Source organism: Nansenia antarctica (assembly GCF_963989245.1).
Source record: "Nansenia antarctica genome assembly, chromosome: 5".
NCBI lineage: Eukaryota > Metazoa > Chordata > Actinopteri > Argentiniformes > Microstomatidae > Nansenia > Nansenia antarctica.
Window position 1 is genome coordinate 21198762 of NC_137690.1, and position 20665 is coordinate 21219426.

Genomic DNA, 20665 nt, shown 5'->3' on the forward strand with positions numbered 1-20665 from the left:
AGGCGAGAGTCCATCACTCCGCCATTAGAGGCACATTATGCTGACACACAAGGCAGAGCTCCAAAACATCCCTTTTGTCTGTGGCCCTCCATGACTTTCCCTCTACCCCACCAATTTAGACATATAAAACAACTACTAATTGTGAACTTGCTTTTTCAAGCACGCACCGACAGACACGCGCGTGCGCGCGCACGCACACGCACACGCACACGCACACGCACACGCACACACACACACACACACACACACACACACACACACACACACACACACACTTGCTTTGACAAGTGTCAGCTTGGATTGCTCAAATCCATGGGGGCTACTACACTGGGCTCATTCATATCCATCATTGATAGGAGAAGCCTGCACTTCTGTTGAGAAATGTAACATCCCAGAATCACAGCAGGCTCTGCAGCGTTGCTACATTAGGCCTGTGTAAAGTAGGAGTAGTGGCCGTGTCTGAGTGAGTCCCTGACTATGAAATACAGTGGAGGTGAGCTAAAGCTCTGAGGGATTGAGGGCTCTGCTGCTGCATTGATTTCTTGCCGCACACCACCGAAACCAACATTGAATCTAGTTCAGAGGTTCTTTTAGCCTCCATATTTAAGTTAAATAAATCAAATAAGTACAGGCTTTAGTTCCCCTGCACAAAAACATTGCCCATATATGCCAAATGTCACATATGCAAGAATAGGCTAGGTCAATTTTAAACTGTTGACAAAGTATTGTCTGTTGGGAGTGGGACATGATGGTCTAGACTAGAGGCAGTATGTTATACAGAAACTAACGAGTACCTGTGTGCTATAAGAAGGTCTACACAAAGCGGAAGAGGGTAGATTAAATTCACCGGCCAACTGCCTCTTTGTTTACCTATATTTTGGAGCATTTAACCCTATTGTGAACCACTGTTTTGATCAGTCACAGACTGCTACAGACAGCACCAGAACGTTGAGTGCCTGTGCCATGCCTTGGGCGTCATCCAGCTAACATCACACATCAAGCCAAGGACAGCTCCACGTGATCTGTTTGTTTTAGGTCTGAGTAGGCATTTCACCAATGCTTCCACTGTTCAGTACGAGCTGTACAATTAAGCAAATTAACGAGGTGTGATGACAATAAGCAGCATGTTCTGTAAAATACCAAATTGCATATTGTCTAGGTTAGGCTATATCTAAGATATGCATTGACTCCAATTTTCTATTCCTGTAGACGTTACACTATCAGCACTGCAGTAACCACATAAATCAAAGACGGATGCGGGAGATTTGAGGCCTTAAAATTATGCTGCCCATCTATGGATGTACATATTTGTGATACAGTCCTGAGATATTGCTGCCCCAACATGGCCTGCTATGAGTCATAAAATGCTTAATGCTGATAAAACAACAGAGCATTTGCAAAGCATTGCATCTCAAACATGAACACAAAAATTGTTTAGTGTGCCCGCCCTGTGCCGAAATGACATTGCTTTGAGCTGAGTCAGAATTAGCTGTGTGCCAGGCAGGCACAAAACAAAACAAACACACACAGAGTGCAAATAGAGTGTGTGGTCCTCTCTGAGCTGACGTAGGTTTTGCCAATCCCCTGCTGTTTAGTGTTGTCTAATCTTGGACACCTGTGTAAAATAAGCGGGATTATAACCTTTGTAAGCAGCAGCATGGGAGCAGCACACTCTCACTCTCACGGGCTAACAAGGAGAGCTACAAATACACCTCAGCCAGGATGACAGCCACTGTCCAGTGTCCACTCAAACTATCGCTCACACATCCCTAAGCCTTGTTGCTCAAGGTGCAGTGAACAGTATAGCCTTCCTCATCACTGCTTTATATTTACATTAACAGCATGTCATAGAAATAAACACATGGCTACTATATTGCTTACAGTCGTGTTCACGTAGGAGTCTGCATGACTCTCCCAACACTGAGAGGAGAAAACTTGCAACGCCTTGTAGAATTCATAAACCAGAGTGTGCCAGGTAACTTCATGAATCGAAAAAACGAAAGGCAGTTGGTTTAAAATGCAAGCCTTGCATTTCCCCAGCATGCCCCAGTGGCAGCATTGTGGTCTGTGCGTGTGTGCGTGCGTGCGTGCGTGCGTGCGCTTTGGTTTAGATGTGGTGCAGCAGAAGGCAGGCTTCCTTGATAACGATGCTGCGTATAGAGCACTGGAGAGGGCTAGTGTTACAGCAGTAATGTTACACAGCCAAGCTGAAGCTGTAGAAAACAATCCTCCTTGTTGATGTTGTGAAGAGAAGCTACTGAAAATACAAATAAATATTGTGACTTTCTTACTTAGTCTGTTTGAATAAATCAATAACCCTGAGAAGCAATGGCTAACAAAGGACTCTGGCACCAAGCCTACCTGGTCAGTCTTAGTAAAGTCTCTCCAATTATTTCAATGGCGAGCGCTCAGTGGCTGCTGGTGTAGCCATCTTACCTACACTGCCCTCTAAGGTTGGCAACATCTACAGCTACTGTACCTGACAATCTGGCCCACAAACCTTTACATCGTCCGAATAAGAGAGGATCATGGTGGTGACTGAGAACTGACTTGCACTACAATACTTGACAAGGACTGTGATTCTCTGAAAAGCTATTTGACTGCACACAATCACTGAGGAATTTGGATCTTTTCTTTTCAGAGCCATGGTTCTGAGCTCTGCAAAATACAAAGCTTTGAATCCATTTTAGGAAGGGTTTGCTATGAAACTGCAATTTGTGCAAAAACCTTTCCTGCAAATGTTACCTTATTGCAGCAATACCTCGTAATCACAAACCATTTGAACAATCAGGCTAGACTAACTGGACAAAATCAGGAGAATACCAGTAACAACCTGAGCCAGAAAACATGATCCCGGCATGGAAAAACATTCAAATGCAGCCAAATTTTCGTTGGAAAGGAATGTGAAAATTATAATTCAGTTCAGAGATAGTTTAGGGAATGATTTGGCTGGTTGCACCAAGTTGTCCATTGTTTGAACTCCACTGGTCCAAATCCTGTGGACCAATCATTAGCGGAAGATCAAAATCTAGGCCTAAATCTAATTGACTGTTGCACTTGCTTGATTTAACAATCCAGCCCCATGCCTTCAGGAGAGTAAATAAGTAGGATCTACTCTCACTTTCATAGACGAGTAGGCTAAGCTGGCTGGGGACTTGAAGTGGAGATATGCAACAGGCATAGAGGCGTTCAAACAGGCATGGTGTTGGTGTGTGGGCCGACAGATGGTGACCATCCATAGAACTGTTGAATAAATCACTCTATCCATATATTATTCAGCAACAGGCCCTCTCAGCTGACAGGAGAATGGCACACTCACTATGACAGCAGACCAGCGTAGCATTGTCCCCAAAGCAGAGCATCAGTGTGTAGGACACAGTATCGGGGCTCAGTAGAAAGTAGAAACTAGACGGCAATGGGCAGTAGGCTATAGCTTCAATGATGAGTGCATGAGAGCAGAGCTTCAGGGCTATGATGTGAAAGTAGCAAAATGCAAAATGAGTGAGCCTAAATTAAATTGTCTAGACTGTTACTATTTACTAGGCTACTACTATTAAATGTAAATGTAAAGAGCATACACTTGGAGCATTAGTATGAATCAATTGGAAAGTGTATTGGAAATGGTGTCACTATTACACTACATGTAATGTAAAAACAGTAGGCTACATTTGTTGTTGAGGCTACAGTTCAGGTCAGCATGGGAAACATGAGAGCAGTGATACAGGATGGTAACTGAGATGGTTTGTACTGGGGGGGAACGAAACCTTGAAAAATAATGAGAACAATCCATCAACTTATTTCTGAATAGTCCCAAACAAAGGAGCCAACACAGTTCCAGTGGAACAAAGGCTAATTCTGTCAATAGTGTTGAGAGATCAGGCCTAAACCTAATTGATTGTTACAGCAATAAACATGACCGGGTCTATATTTGGCAAATTACAGTATGTCTAGACTAGTAGACATATCTGCATTACAAAGCTACAAATAAAAAATACATTAAAAAAAAAAGTAGTACAGAGGTGTCAGAAATTCTGTTAGGGCTTTAGTTGAGCCATATTATGTGTTGAATAGCGGGACTGCCGACGTGAGGGCCCGAGGTGTTGGGCCTAGGCTACATGATGATCTTTTGCAGCTATCAAGAGACTGACATGACAAATATACTCCTATTGTGACAATGGATGACAAACCAACCATAAAGTCAGGTGAAGTGTGTCAACGTTCAAACCAAACCTGGCTGTGACACAAATAAACACATCCACATCAGTCAATCAATAAGACGCCCAGGTAAGACTTCATTATCCATCTAGTGACTCAGCACAGTTCTAAGGTGTGTACCGCCTTGAGAAACAGCACACAGGAAACTTGTGCCTTGTTCCTCACACAGTATTGAGCCTAGAGGAATGAGGGTTAGACATGCGATATAATAAGATGAGCGTCCAATTCCAGAGCTGTTCCTACTGTGAGAAACCGAACCCAAGCCAGTCTGGCTTAAAGATGAACATGTTTGACACACCCTTGTAGCATACTGTACATGCCAATGGATCCCTGTCTCCTGTCGAATGTAGGCTGCCTACATTTGTGAATCCCACAGTTCCTTTGTGGCAGACCATATGACTTATGGCACCATGGTGACGATGTCAGCTGTCTGAAGTGCCCACAGCTGACACAGCAGTTGCAGACCACAGCCTCCCTCCTTAAGGTCAGACTACTTAGCATAACATAGAATGCTCTATAAAAATCAAGGTAGTTAGTTATAGCATCATTACTCTGTGGCACATTAAAATAGTAATGGGGGGCTAGCTATATGGCTCCCATCCCCAAACAGGGGCCTACTTGTCAATATGACAATTGTATGGATATCATAGTCTATAACTATATACACACACACACACACACACACACACACACACACACACACCACTTTGTGGCAATGTGAAACAGGATTATTAGATTATTGTTCTACCTCACCTTCAGCAACAGTTTCCTCCACGGTCACTTGATACCGTCCGATGGTGAACACCCGTCCGATGAAGCTGCCACCGCCGCAGCTGGACCCACCGCCTCCCCCGCCTCCCCCGCCCGCTCCAGAACCGGGCCCAGAACTCACAAGTTCCCGGCGTGTATCGAAAAACTTCTTCATTTTCAGTGTCTTATCCAAGTGTCAATTGTTTTTGCAATTACCTTATAAATGCCACAAGGTTATTCCTCGATGTTGTTGAATAATGTGGCCGTAGCCAGGGCAGCCAGCTAGAGAGCTAGACCTCTCAATCCAAGAATGGACAGCTTTAGCCACCTCAATAACTCATGCTTCAGGGGAATGGTTAGATCAAATAACTAACTAGCTAGCCGCCTACCTAGTTAGCGAGCTAAAACGACCAGGCTTGTGATAATGTCCCACACAGTCACACATTCAGGGTCACCGTTGACACTCTCACGGTAGCTAGCTAAGCTAACCAACTAGCTGGCGGCTACCAGGTCTAATATCTCGTCCGATTATTAGGCTAGTTAGATAGAGTAACTTACTGAACTAGCCAAGAGACGAGAGAGCTGACACGATGTAGTGGTGGTTATTGCCGTCACACAATTGCTGTGAGAAGTACAAGCAGAAATTGCAAACAAGTCAGCTAGCTAATGTTAGCTAGCTAGCACACTAACGTTAGCCGTGTCAGAAGCCTCAGCGACAGTGACAGTCGCGTTGACAGCCGGCCAGCTAGCAGAGTGCTTTTTACACATCTCCACCCATTTCCTTTGAAGACAGAAGCATTTTATTTCACCCGTTTTCCCGAGAGGTCTTGATTGTAATGTTACTTGTTCTCTCCTGAATCCTCCTCTCCCTGGTGTCTTTTCGGCTTTGGTGTAGCTAATTCATAACCCGTTTTTGCTCTTCTGTCGTCTGTGCGGAGAGCAGCTGGTCACTTCCCCATAGCAGGTAGCTGCGGCCGGTAGCAGCGAGCTGTGTGTCTGTCCAACACCGGTAGTAGTGAGGAGCTGTGTGTCTGTCCAACACCGGTAGGTAGTGAGGAGCTGTGTGTCTGTCCAACACCGGTAGGTAGTGAGGAGCTGTGTGTCTGTCCAACACTGGCGTCAATGGAGAGGGCGACCTCTGCCTGTCTTCAGACAATATATTATTAACGCTTGGACTGGTTGCAGACCTCAAGTCAAGCTAGTTCTATTTGAGGTTCTCATTATCAGTAGCTGAATTCGGAAGAAAAAAAAAGACAACAGTTATACTTTGAGTTACGTTCTAATTTGAAAGAGCAGTGATTGCAATTGTAATTGTAGTCCCATAGTTTTGGAGATGCAGAAGAAACCTGGGGGTGAATCTCATCCTCAATAGTCTGAAGTCAAGAGGCTTCTTCCTCCTCTCTTCTTCACTGATCGGAAAGCACAGAAGAGGTGAAATAAATCTTTCATCAGAGCACGTTTCTATTTATGTTTTCCTTTATTTATACAAGCTTTGTTTTAGATAAGAGTACTATAAGCCTAAGGCATATGGGGATAGAATAAACATGCAGACAGTCAAAATCACCCAATAGTTCAAGGAAATAAAAGCGAAAGGGGAAGATAATGAAAATCAACAAAATAATGAATGGAAAGAAAGAAAATATTAACAACAATGATACATAAACTCTTAAGACAAAAGCACAATCTGAAGGTAAGCGAGGGGAGGAAGCTTCTTTGGACTATTAAGATACACCCCAAACCAGTGGCGGACTCAGGCTGTTTGAAGGGCAGGGGCGAAAAGAAAAAAAGGGCACCTATAGAGACACTGGGGTGTTATAGAGGTGTTATAGAGGTGTTATAGAGACACTGGGGTGTTATAGTGGTGTTATAGAGACACTGGGGTGTTATAGAGGTGTTATAGAGACACTGGGGTGTTATAGAGGTGTTATAGAGACACTGGGGTGTTATAGAGGTGTTATAGAGACACTGGGGTGTTATAGAGGTGTTATAGTGGTGTTATAGAGACACTGGGGTGTTATAGAGGTGTTATAGAGACACTGGGGTGTTATAGAGGTGTTATAGTGGTGTTATAGAGGTGTTATAGAGGTGTTATAGAGACACTTGGGTGTTATAGAGGTGTTATAGAGGTGTTATAGAGACACTGGGGTGTTATAGAGATGTTATAGAGACACTGGGGTGTTATAGAGGTGTTATAGAGACACTGGGATGTTATAGAGGTGTTATAGAGACACTGGGATGTAGTGCTGTCCCAAACGACTATTTTTCTAACGATTAATCTAGCGATTATTTTATCGATTATTCGATTAGTCTAACGACTAATTTATCGATAAGTCTAACGAAAAATTTTGTACTGTAAAAAAAAACTAAAAAAAAACGTATTTGTCTCCACCTCACTGCTATGTTTAGCCAACTTGAATGCCAACATGGCCATTTAGAAGTCTGTCCATCACCACAACACATAGCTAGCTAACGTTACTCTCACTGCTATGTTATGATTAGCTAAATTGATGCTAACGTAGCATGCGAGCTACGAGCTAGATAACGTACAGTAGGTGCTTGCACCACAATGACAATAGGCTACCGTAGCTAGCCAGCTACATAGCTAACGTTACTAACACCAGAAGACAAGACATACGAACTGTGGTGAGCTACATTGCTTGTGTAACATTAGCTAGTAGCTATCCATTTTTCACTCATACACTTAATTGTCTCGCCTGGTAAAATAAAGGTTAAAAAAAAAAAAAAAAAAAAAAAACGACATTTTGTTTATTTACGACTAACCGACGCATATTACGCTAACCGACGTATTGACGTAGTCGATGACGTCGACGACGTCGAATAATCGTAACAGCCCTACTGGGATGTTATAGAGGTGTTATAGAGACACTGGGGTGTTATAGAGGTGTTATAGAGGTGTTATAGAGACACTGGGGTGTTATAGAGGTGTTATAGAGGTGTTATAGAGACACTGGGGTGTTATAGAGGTGTTATAGAGGTGTTATAGAGACACTGGGATGTTATAGAGGTGTTATAGATGTGTTATAGAGACACTGGGGTGTTATAGAGGTGTTATAGAGACACTGGGGTGTTATAGAGGTGTTATAGAGGTGTTGTAGAGGTGTTGTAGAGGTGTTATAGAGGTGTTATAGAGACAGTGTGGTGTTATAGAGACCCTGATGTTATAGAGACACTGTGATGTTATAGAGGTGTTATAGAGACACTGATGTTATAGAGGTGTTATAGAGGTGTTATAGAGACACTGTGATGTTATAGAGGTGTTATAGAGACACTTGGGTGTTATAGAGGTGTTATAGAGGTGTTATAGAGACACTGTGATGTTATAGAGGTGTTATAGAGACACTTGGGTGTTATAGAGGTGTTATAGAGGTGTTATAGAGGTACTTGGGTGTTATAGAGACACTGTGGTGTTATAGAGACACTTGGGTGTTATAGAGGTGTTATAGAGACACTGATGTTATAGAGGTGTTATAGAGACACTGTGATGTTATGGAGGTGTTATAGTGACACTGGGGTGTTATAGAGGTGTTATAGAGACACTGATGTTATAGAGACACTGTGATGTTATAGAGGTGTTATAGAGACACTGGGGTGTTATAGAGGTGTTATAGAGACACTGTGGTGTTATAGAGACACTGTGGTGTTATAGAAACACTGTGATGTTATAGAGGTGTTATAGAGACACTGATGTTATAGAGGTGTTATAGAGACACTGTGATGTTATAGAGCTGTTATAGAGACACTCGGGTGTTATAGAGGTGTTATAGAGGTATTGTAGAGACACTGGGGTGTTATAGAGACACTGTGGTGTTATAATCAGAATTGCTTTATTACATCCAATGTACAGGTACACAAGAGTAACATCCGTAGGCTCAGGCTATAGTGGGGGTGCTATAGGGGCCAGTGACCACTGGGGGTGCTATAGAGGCCGGTGACCAGTGGGGGGCGCTCTAGGCACACTTGAGCAGCTTGTTGATGTTGTTCTGGCGTGCGGCGGCGGCGGCGCTGTCTGGTTTGACCATCGCTGGGAGGTCACCGGATATCTTGATGTTAAAGTAGAGAGCTGGAAGAGGGGAGGAGGATGGAGGGGAGGGGAGGGGAGGGGAGGGGAGGAGGAAGAGAAGGAGGAGAGGAGGAGGGAGAGAAGGAGGAGAGGGTAGGAGGGGGAGGGAGAGTGGATGTTAGAACTACATTGATTGTGGCAATAAGATGTTTCAGTTGAAGGACGTTCAGTAGATAAACAGGTCTAGGGACGGTAGAGCAGCAGCAGTATTCAACAGATGCTAAACGTCAGGGCTCTGGGTCAGAGTTAGGAGTCAGGGGTCAGAGACTCACGTCCTGAGAAGAGGAAGTAGTCGTATCCGTCGGCCTTCTTGGGGTTGGGGAGGGACAGGGACGACGTCACGGGGGAGGGGACGCCCTTCAGAGACAACCTGACGTTCACCTCCGCCCCCAGGCGCAGGTCTGACAACAACAACAACAACAACAACAACAACAACAACAACAACATTACAGCCTCGTCTGTGTGTGTGTGTGTGTGTGTGTGTGTGTGTGTGTGTACACCCACCAGTGTCTCTAGCGGAGGGTCTCTTAGTGTAGTCGGAGGTCTTGGTCTTCCTGCCACAGGGGGCGCTGTTGCGGGGGAAGGTGAGCTTCTGCATGCTGCCTCCTACACAACAACATGACACACGTGTCAATGGTATCCTTTTAAAATAGAGATGTATATAATATAATAATAATAGTGATGATAATAATAATAGTAATAGTGAGAGTGAGAGTGAGAGTGAGAGTGAGAGTGAGAGTGAGAGTGACCGGGGGTGAAGAAGTAGAGGGTCTCAGGTCGTTTCTTGGTCTCAGGCACAGCCAGGGCAGCTGAGAGGGGTCCTGACAGACCCCCGAACCCTGACTTCAGGCTTTGGGGGAACCCCGCCTCCGGCACCCCGAGACTGTCCAACCTCCAGTACTGATCCCCCTGGGGGAGGGGAGGGGAGGGGAGGTTTAATACAGCAGGCTAGTTACCATGACAATGTAAGTAAGCCTTGAGAAGAGTTGGTTCTGGAGCCTAACGGCCCTTAGGGGGGAGGAGTCTATCTCCTGTTTCCGTAGCGTGAGGCAGCTTGAAGTACACCCCCTGGACATGAGGCTGGTATGTAGCTGGGTCTGGCCCCCTGGACATGACGCTGGGTCTTACCCCCTGGACATGATGCTGGTATGTCGCTGGGTCTGACCCCCTGAACATGACGCTGGTATGTAGCTGGGTCTTACCCCCTAGACATGAGGCTGGTATGTGGCTGGGTCTTACCCCCTGGACATGACGCTGGTATGTCGCTGGGTCTTACCCCCTGGACATGAGGCTGGTATGTAGCTGGGTCTTACCCCCTGGACATGAGGCTGGTATGTGGCTGGGTCTTACCCCCTGGACATGACGCTGGTATGTCGCTGGGTTTTACCCCCTGGACATGAAGCTGGTATGTCGCTGGGTCTTACCCCCTGGACATGACGCTGGGTCTGACCCCCTGGACATGAGGATGGTATGTCGCTGGGTCTGACCCCCTGGACATGAGGCTGGTATGTAGCTGGGTCTTACCCCCTGGACATGAGGCTGGTATGTAGCTGGGTCTGACCCCCTGGACATGAGGCTGGTATGTCGCTGGGTCTGACCCCCTGGACATGACGCTGGTATGTAGCTGGGTCTTACCCCCTGGACATGAGGCTGGTATGTAGCTGGGTCTGACCCCCTGGACATGAGGCTGGTATGTCGCAGGGTCTTACCTGATCCAACCCTTAATGCTGCCACGGGAGGGTCTTTGTTTTGACTCGGCCAGGGATCAAACTCACGACCTCCCGACCTCAGGACGGACACTCTAACCACAAGGCTGGTTACCTTGGTGATGTAGGTGTGTATATTATGGGCTGGCTGGTTACCTTGGTGATGTAGGTGTGTATATTATGGGCTGGCTGGTTACCTTGGTGATGTAGGTGTGTATATTATGGGCTGGCTGGTTACCGTGGTGATGTAGGTGTGTATAATTATGGGCTGGCTGGTTACCTTGGTGATGTAGGTGTGTATATTATGGGCTGGCTGGTTACCTTGGTGATGTAGGTGTGTATATTATGGGCTGGCTGGTTACCTTGGTGATGTAGGTGTGTATATTATGGGCTGGCTGGTTACCTTGGTGATGTAGGTGTGTATATTATGGGCTGGCTGGTTACCTTGGTGATGTAGGTGTGTATATTATGGGCTGGCTGGTTACCTTGGTGATGTAGGTGTGTATATTATGGGCTAGCTGGTTACCTTGGTGATGTAGGTGTGTATATTATGGGCTGGCTGGTTAACTTGGTGATGTAGGTGTGTCTATTATGGGCTGGCTGGTTACCTTAGTGATGTAGGTGTGTATATTATGGGCTGGCTGGTTACCTTGGTGATGTAGGTGTGTCCCAGGCAGTTGCAGCGTGAGAAGACGGCGTCGACGGGGGCGGGGATTCCCAGCTCCTCTGTGATGCTGCGGGCGGGGGAGGGGACGGGGCCAGAGCCGGGGGGGGCGGGGCCAGAGCCGGGGGGGGCGGGGCCAGACAGGTCCAGGGACCAGAAGAACTGGCCTAGAAGATCACATCACATGACACATCTCATGTTCACATGGATAAAAGTGTCAAATACACAACAGTCTAGCGTTTGTTTGTGTGTGTGTGTGTGTGTGTGTGTGTGAGTGAGTGAGTGTAACCCTGGGTTTCTAACCTTGTGTACCTCTTGTTCTATTTATATCATGTGTTATATCTCTATTTGCACTCCTGGTTGGATGCTAAACTGCATTTCGTTGTATTGTACTTGTACTCTGCGATGACAATAAAGTTGTATCTAATCAACAACAGCAAAAAGTATATATTTATGCATGAATATATAAATAATATAAAACAAGATTTTAATTGTGTAAGGAACCCGATTTATATGTGTAAATTAGTAAATAGCAGGGCTGCAGACTTATTGGATTGGTCAGTTAGTCACTAGGCCCGCCTTTGGGTTTCCATGGCAACAGAGAGTAACGTCTTTTCCTGGTTTTCCCTGAGCGAATAGAAGCAACGGCAGACTGGTGTAAATACTGACCAGAACTGGACAACAAGGAGAAACTAAACGTGATTTGGTTGAAGATACAGTTACAGATGATAGAATTGGAAGATGTCCTCGGTGAATCTTAAAATAAAAGTGTAAATACTAGATAACTGTCGTAATGGATGTTCTGGCAAGTTAGCTACACATCGCGCTAGCTTTAGCCTCTCTTTAGTTAGCTACACATCGCGCTAGCTTTAGCCTCTCTTTAGTTAGCTACACCTCGTGCTAGCTTTAGCCAGATTTCTAAAAGACTCAGCTGCCTCCATTACCCCAATCATCACCCACATAATAAACCTCTCCATCAAACAGGGACACGTCCCCCTTGACTTTAAAATAGCAAGGGTAACCCCACTGTATAAAAAAGGAAGCAAATTAGACCCAGGCAACTACCGACCTGTTTCTATTCTTAATTCCATCTCGAAACTTATGGAAAAAATAGTTTATGAACAGGTTGATAGGTACCTTACCGAAAAAAATCTGATGTATGAATTTCAATCAGGATTCAGAACATCCCATTCCACTGACACATGCCTTCTCTATTTGAACGACCACATCAACCATGAGGTGGACTCGGGCAAGTACTGCGGCATGGTCATGCTGGACCTCCAGAAGGCCTTCGACACAGTAGATCACCACATATTGTTAGATAAACTGAAAGCAATTGGGTTCGATAGAACATCGGTGGGCTGGATGCAATCCTACTTAGAGGGGAGGGAACAGGTGGTTAGTGTGAACGGAACACTGTCCCCCCCCTCCCAGTGACCTGCGGCGTTCCACAAGGAAGCATATTGGGACCTTTACTGTTCCTAATATATGTGAATGACATGTCATCAGCATGTGATTGCAATTTGTTCCTGTTCGCGGATGACTCGGCTCTGCTGGTCTCTGACAGGGACATATTGCAGGTGGAAAAAGCGCTAAGCACTGAACTGAGTAGAATCTGCATCTGGCTAGCTGACAATAAACTATCAATACACCTAGGTAAAACTGAAACCATCCTATACGGATCCCCATCTAAACTCAGAAAGGCTGAACATTTTAAAATAAAAGTGGGTAACATTAATATCACAAGAAAAGAGGATATTACATACCTGGGCTCTATCTTAGAGGCAAATCTTTCCGGAGATAAAATGGCAGCAAAAGTAATCAAAAAAGTGAACCATAGAACTAGATTCTTGTACAGGATATCCTCACTTGTCAGTAAAAACACACTGAGGACCCTATCAGGAGCTCTCATTCAATGTCATTTCGACTATGCCGTAACATCATGGTACTATAGAACCACAAAGGCCCATAAAACAAGACTCCAGACAGCCCAAAATAAACTGGTTAGGCTTCTGCTAGGCCTCAACCCTAGGACACATCTAACCGCTGCTCATTTTTTGAGCCTTGATTGGCTACGAGTAGTTGACAGAGTGCAGCAGCTTGCACTGGGCCTGGTCTTCAAGATACGCTACACCACAAAGACACCCAAGTACCTGTCAACATACTTCCAAAAAGTGAACAACGTCCACACATACAACACCAGAGGAAGCTCCACGAACCACGTTCAACCGCGTTGCACCACAAACAAGGGGTTAAACTCGTTTGCAAACTATGCAGTAAAAATGTGGAACGCCCTTCCTATAATCTTAAAGGAGTGCAAAACACTGCCCACCTTCAAAACCACTCTCAAAAAACATTTACAGGAGGCTGCAATCCGTAACTGGACCCTCTAAATCAAAAATCAGATTAAAAGACCCGAACTACCCACTGTACATACTTTGTGTTTTGTCCCCCGCCCCCACCTGTGGTGTATGTCCCCACCTGTCCTACCCGCTGTACATACCTGATGTTTTGTTGTATTGTATATCTAGTATGATGGATGTATTTTTATCTTGTAGATAGTAATAGTTATTTGTCTGTATTATCTTGTAGATAGTACTAGTTTTTTTTTCCTGTCTGTCTTACATGTAACGATGAATTGAAAATCAAGGACCCCAATTGAAATAAGCCAGTGGCTTTCTTGGGTTTTTATCCTTTTAGTTGACCTTGTATGTAATATGTACTTTCATGTACCTACTTCTGCAAATCTTCTAATAAAGTTTTCAATCAATCAATCAATCAAAGCCTCTCTTTAGTTAGCTACTCATCGTGCTAGCTTTAGCCTCTCTTTAGTTAGCTGCACCTCGTGCTAGCTTTAGCCTCTCTTTAGTTAGCTACACATCGTGCTAGCTTTAGCCTCTCTTTAGTTAGCTACACCTCGTGCTAGCTTTAGCCTCTCTTTAGTTAGCTACTCATCGTGCTAGCTTTAGCCTCTCTTTAGTTAGCTACACATCGCGCTAGCTTTAGCCTCTCTTTAGTTAGCTACACATCGTGCTAGCTTTAGCCTCTCTTTAGTTAGCTACACATCGCGCTAGCTTTAGCCTCTCTTTAGTTAGCTACACATCGTGATAGCTTTAGCCTCTCTTTAGTTAGCTACACATCACACTAGCTTTAGCCTCTCTTTAGTTAGCTACACATCGTGCTAGCTTTAGCCTCTCTTTAGTTAGCTACTCATCGTGCTAGCTTTAGCCTCTCCTTAGTTAGCTACACCTCATGCTAGCTTTAGCCTCTCTTTAGTTAGCAACTCATCGTGCTAGCTTTAGCCTATCTTTAGTTAGCTACACATCGCGCTAGCTTTAGCCTCTCTTTAGTTAGCTACACATCGCGCTAGCTTTAGCCTCTCTTTAGTTAGCTACTCATCGTGCTAGCTTTAGCCTCTCTTTAGTTAGCTACACCTCGCGCTAGCTTTAGCCTCTCTTTAGTTAGCTACACATCGCGCTAGCTTTAGCCTCTCTTTAGTTAGCTACACATCGTGCTAGCTTTAGCCTCTCTTTTGTTAGCTACTCATCGTGCTAGCTTTAGCCTCTCTTTAGTTAGCTACACCTCGTGCTAGCTTTAGCCTCTCTTTAGTTAGCTACACATCGCGCTAGCTTTAGCCTCGTGACCGACCTATTTGACTCTGATATGAGCTGCGTTAGTAACACATTAGGTCACAGGTCCGGACATGAAAAACAAACTCCTGGTACAATGTTACTACTGGTACTCCGTTTTCATCCGGTTTATTTAGAAATTAGTGAATGTGAATTAGACATTATTATTATTATTATTATTATTATTATTATTATTATTATTATTATTATTATTTCCATTATTTCCTTCTGTGACACAATAGAATTGATTTATAGAGACCGAATGTATTCGATGTGTTTTATTGAATGTGTTTATTGTGTTCTATTATCTGTCGCCGGTTACACTGCCACTGGTCTCTAAAGGAAATGTCAGTATATCTCAGTGGCGGCTGGTGCTAAAATGTTTGGGTGGGGCACAGGTTATGGGGGCATGCTCCACGGGGAAGAATATCAACTTTAAAATCTGGATTTACAGTCAATTTTAGCATGAGAATAGCTCTACCCCCCTGTACAGACCTCGCCATCCCCTCTACCCCCCTGTACAGACCTCTTCATCCCCTCTACCCCCCTGTACAGACCTCTTCATCCCCTCTACCCACCTCTACAGACCTCTTCATCCCCTCTACCCACCTCTACAGACCTCTCCATCCCCTCTACCCACCTCTACAGACCTCGCCATCCCCTCTACCCCCCTGTACAGACCTCTCCATCCCCTCTACGCCCTGTACAGACCTCTCCATCCCCTCTACCCCCCTGTACAGACCTCTCCATCCCCTCTACCCCCTGTACAGACCTCTTCATCCCCTCTACCCTCCTCTACAGACCTCTTCATCCCCTCTACCCTCCTCTACAGACCTCTTCATCCCCTCTACCCCCCTGTACAGACCTCTTCATCCCCTCTACCCCCCCTGTACAGACCTCTCCATCCCCTCTACCCTCCTCTACAGACCTCTCCATCCCCTCTACCCTCCTCTACAGACCTCTCCATCCCCTCTACCCCCCTGTACAGACCTCTTCATCCCCTCTACCCCCCTGTACAGACCTCTTCATCCCCTCTACCCCCCTGTACAGACCTCTTCATACCCTCTACCCCCCTGTACAGACCTCTTCATCCCCTCTACCCCCCTGTACAGACCTCTTCATCCCCTCTACCCCTCTGTACAGACCTCTTCATCCCCTCTACCCCCCCTGTACAGACCTCTTCATCACCTCTACCCCCCTGTACAGACCTCTTCATCACCTCTACCCCCCCTGTACAGACCTCTTCATCACCTCTACCCCCCTGTACAGACCTCTTCATCCCCTCTACCCTCCTCTACAGACCTCTTCATCACCTCTACCCCCCTGTACAGACCTCTTCATCACCTCTACCCCCCCCTGTACAGACCTCTTCATCACCTCTACCCCCCCAGTTTTCTCTACAATTTCTACAATTTTCTCTCTACAGTTTCTACACGTCAACGTGTACCGAAACACTTGTTTCCAACGTGGTCCTACGTTTCTCCTACACCAAGACACATACAAAGAGCATAGAAACATACAAAGAGCATAGAAACATACAAAGAGCATAGAAGATACAATCAGAATACAGTCTGCCATTCCTTCTCCCAGCATCGATTTGGTTTTCCTATCATGACTGAAGGACAGATGATTCACTTACTTACACAAGTTTGACTTCGGTAATAGGTCCAGTTGCAATATCAAGTTGGGAACAAAAGATGCCTCCTTCTAATCCATTTGTTCAATTTGTTTACAAAGTCCGGTAGTGGAAAGCAGAACAACGCATTTGTTACTTCACATCCCGCTAGCCATGTTTTCTTCTCATACCAACCCCTCGTAAATCCTCGGTTTTACCGTCACGAACGTGACGCCGGACATGACGTAAGCACGTACGATTCTTTGTGCATGTCCCAAAACCCCATAGACAATCGACCGAATGGCCTGAAGTTACCAAAATAGATTTTACATGCAAGTCTACGAGAACAGCCTAGTGCAACTTCGAGTAGACTGAAAGTTGCCCCGAAAGGGGCGGGACTTGAAGCTGATTGGAACATACTCCACAGAACACTAGCTGATTGGACTATGATATACTCCACAGAACACTAGCTGATTGGACTATGATATTCAGAAGCAACACTGTCTAGAAGTCATAGAAAACAAATCTCTCTCTTCTCCCTTTGGTGGGGCATTGCACAATTGCCCCTAATGAACCAGCCTCCCCTGGTATATCTGTAACAGCTAATATATATAGGGCCAGTTTCACAGACAAGGCTTAAGCCTAATCCTGGACTAAAAAGCATCTTCAATGGAGATTTTACATTGAAAGTGTGATTTAGTCCAGGACTAGGCTTAAGCCTTGTCTGTGAAACCGGCCCATAGGGTTAGAGCTACGGTTGTAACCCAGGATTATGTGTGTGTGTGTGTGTGTGTGTGTGTGTGTGTGTGTGTGTGTCGCCTCCTACCTTTGAAGATGAGGATGGTCCCGTTGGCCAGGGTGGCGAGGCCGTCGATGGGCTGATCACTGCACAGGTCTGGACCTGCTGAGCTGGCTGCTGTTAGGGCCTGAGGGGAGGGGGGGGAGGAGGGCCCTGTTAGGGCCTGGTACAGGTCAGCCAGGGGGGAGGGGGGGGAGGAGGGCCCTGTTAGGGCCTGGTACAGGTCAGCCAGGGTACTGGAGGGGGAGAGGGGGGAGGAGGGGCCTGTTAGGGCCTGGTACAGGTCAGCCAGGGGGGAGGGGGGGGAGGAGGGGCCTGTTAGGGCCTGGTACAGGTCAGCCAGGGGGGAGGGGGGGGAGGAGGGCCCTGTTAGGGCCTTGTACAGGTCAGCCAGGGTACTGGAGGGGGAGAGGGGGGGGGAGGAGGGGCCTGTTAGGGCCTGGTACAGGTCAGCCAGGGGGGAGGAGGGCCCTGTTAGGGCCTTGTACAGGTCAGCCAGGGTACTGGAGGGGGAGAGGGGGGAGGAGGGCCCTGTTAGGGCCTGGTACAGGTCAGCCAGGGGGGAGGGGGGGGAGGAGGGCCCTGTTAGGGCCTGGTACAGGTCAGCCAGGGTACTGGAGGGGGAGAGGGGGGAGGAGGGGCCTGTTAGGGCCTGGTACAGGTCAGCCAGGGGGGAGGGGGGGGAGGAGGGCCCTGTTAGGGCCTTGTACAGGTCAGCCAGGGTACTGGAGGGGGAGAGGGGGGAGGAGGGGCCTGTTAGGGCCTGGTACAGGTCAGCCAGGGTACTGGAGGGGGAGAGGGGGGAGGAGGGGCCTGTTAGGGCCTGGTACAGGTCAGCCAGGGGGGAGGGGGGGGAAGAGGGGCCTGTTAGGGCCTGGTACAGGTCAGCCAGGGGGGAGGGGGGGGAGGAGGGGCCTGTTAGGGCCTGGTACAGGTCAGCCAGGGTACTGGAGGGGGAGAGGGGGGAGGAGGGGCCTGTTAGGGCCTGGTACAGGTCAGCCAGGGTACTGGAGGGGGAGAGGGGGGGGGAGAGGGGGGAGGAGGGGCCTGTTAGGGCCTGGTACAGGTCAGCCAGGGTACTGGAGGGGGAGAGGGGGGAGGAGGGGCCTGTTAGGGCCTGGTACAGGTCAGCCAGGGGGGAGGGGGGGGAGGAGGGGCCTGTTAGGGCCTGGTACAGGTCAGCCAGGGGGGAGGGGGGGGAGGAGGGGCCTGTTAGGGCCTTGTACAGGTCAGCCAGGGTACTGGAGGGGGAGAGGGGGGGGGAGAGGGGGGAGGAGGGGCCTGTTAGGGCCTGGTACAGGTCAGCCAGGGTACTGGAGGGGGAGAGGGGGGAGGAGGGGCCTGTTAGGGCCTGGTACAGGTCAGCCAGGGGGGAGGGGGGGGAGGAGGGGCCTGTTAGGGCCTGGTACAGGTCAGCCAGGGGGGAGGGGGGGGAGGAGGGGCCTGTTAGGGCCTTGTACAGGTCAGCCAGGGTACTGGAGGGGGAGAGGGGGGAGGAGGGGCCTGTTAGGGCCTGGTACAGGTCAGCCAGGGTACTGGGGGGGGAGTCCCCTGCTAGGCCCTGGGAGGCAGAGGGGGGGGAGGAGGGGCCACCGGCCGGTCCATGGGAGAGGATGAACTGGATGGAGAGAGGAGCTCCAGGGGAGGAGGGGGTCTGGGCACCAGAGTTACCCACCGAGGGGCCACCCTGGCTGGGCATGGGGACGGAGAGAGGGAGCGTGGAGGGGATGGAGGAGAGAGGGAGGGAGGAAGGGAGGGACGAGAGAGGGAGGGAGGAGGGGGGAGGGAGGTCCTCCAATACGACGGAGGCTGCGTCACTCAGAGCTGCAGAGGAAGAGAAGTCAACAGGGAGGATGTCAGGGGGAGGGGCAACAAATATCATGAATGAATGAATGAATAGTTTAATGACCACACGACCTAGGTCGGTGGAATTTGTTTTCGGTACAGCTCATCATCAGTCAATCCAATTTAGCCTTTGCACGACTGCTCCCTCTAAGTACTGTACTAGCCATACTGTACCTATCACTATCATGTTTTATATCACTATTTGCTCGGCTAGTTGGATGCCAAACTGCATTTCGTTGTCTGGTACTCTGCAATGACAATAACCCTAACCCTCTAATATAGTCTGATGTAATCCATCAGGCTCACCCTCCATCACAGAGGTGGGGCCAGGGACCAGGGGGTAAAGGTCAGGGGTCAGCGGTGAGGCTTTAGGGATGAAGGAGGCGGGACCTTTGGAGTCTGTCACACACACACACACACACACACATACACACACAAGTAGCAGAAATTAGTGGTGTGTGTATGTGTTCTCTTCTCTCCTTCCCTTCCAAAACCCTTGAACGTGCTGCATCTACACAACTGACTGACTATCAGCTGCATCTAAACAACTGACTGACTATCTCCGTCAGATGGAACATCTGGACCCCCACCAATCCGGCTTCAAGGCTGGGCACTCCACTGAGACTGCTCTCCTTGCTGTCACGGAGGCGCTCCACTCTGCTCAAGCTTCCTCCCTCTGCTCTGTTCTCATCCTCCTGGACCTGTCTGCTGCCTTCCACACAGTCAACCACCAGATCCTTCTCTCCATCCTCTCAGAACTGGGCATCTCTGGCTCTGCACTCTCCTGGTTTGCTTCCTACCTGGCGGGTCGCTCCTACCAGGTGACTTGGAGAGGAGCGTTGTCTTCTCCACGAACCCTCACCACTGGGGTCCCTCAGGGCTCTGTCCTAGGGCCCTTACTGTTCTCCCTCTATACCACTGGGGTCCCCCAGGGCTCTGTCCTAGGGCCCCTACTGTTCTCCCTCTATACCACTGGGGTCCCTCAGGGCTCTGTCCTAGGGCCCTTACTGTTCTCCCTCTATACCACTGGGGTCCCTCAGGGCTCTGTCCTAGGGCCCTTACTGTTCTCCCTCTATACCACTGGGGTCCCTCAGGGCTCTGTCCTAGGGCCCTTACTGTTCTCCCTCTATACCACTGGGGTCCCTCAGGGCTCTGTCCTAGGGCCCTTACTGTTCTCCCTCTATACCACTGGGGTCCCTCAGGGCTCTGTCCTAGGGCTCTTACTGTTCTCCCTCTATACCACTGGGGTCCCCCAGGGCTCTGTCCTAGGGCCAATACTGTTCTCCCTCTATACCACTGGGGTCCCCCAGGGCTCTGTCCTAGGGCCCCATCTGTTCTCCCTCTATACCACTGGGGTCCCT

The 20665-nt window shown here is 47.9% G+C and overlaps 1 protein-coding gene across 1 annotated transcript in view; it reads right to left on the bottom strand.

The window, feature by feature from the left end:
- The window catches only part of LOC308159072 (AP2-associated protein kinase 1-like), a gene marked incomplete at its 5' end in the record, with an annotated part of 35621 nt that extends 30481 nt beyond the window's left edge, over window positions 1-5140 (bottom strand). Inside the window, one exon of the mRNA XM_080532828.1 lies at window positions 4969-5140. Within this exon, the coding sequence (XP_080388954.1) occupies window positions 4969-5140 (172 nt within the window). The remainder of the gene's footprint in view (window positions 1-4968) is intronic.
- Between the last annotated feature and the right edge of the window lie 15525 nt (window positions 5141-20665).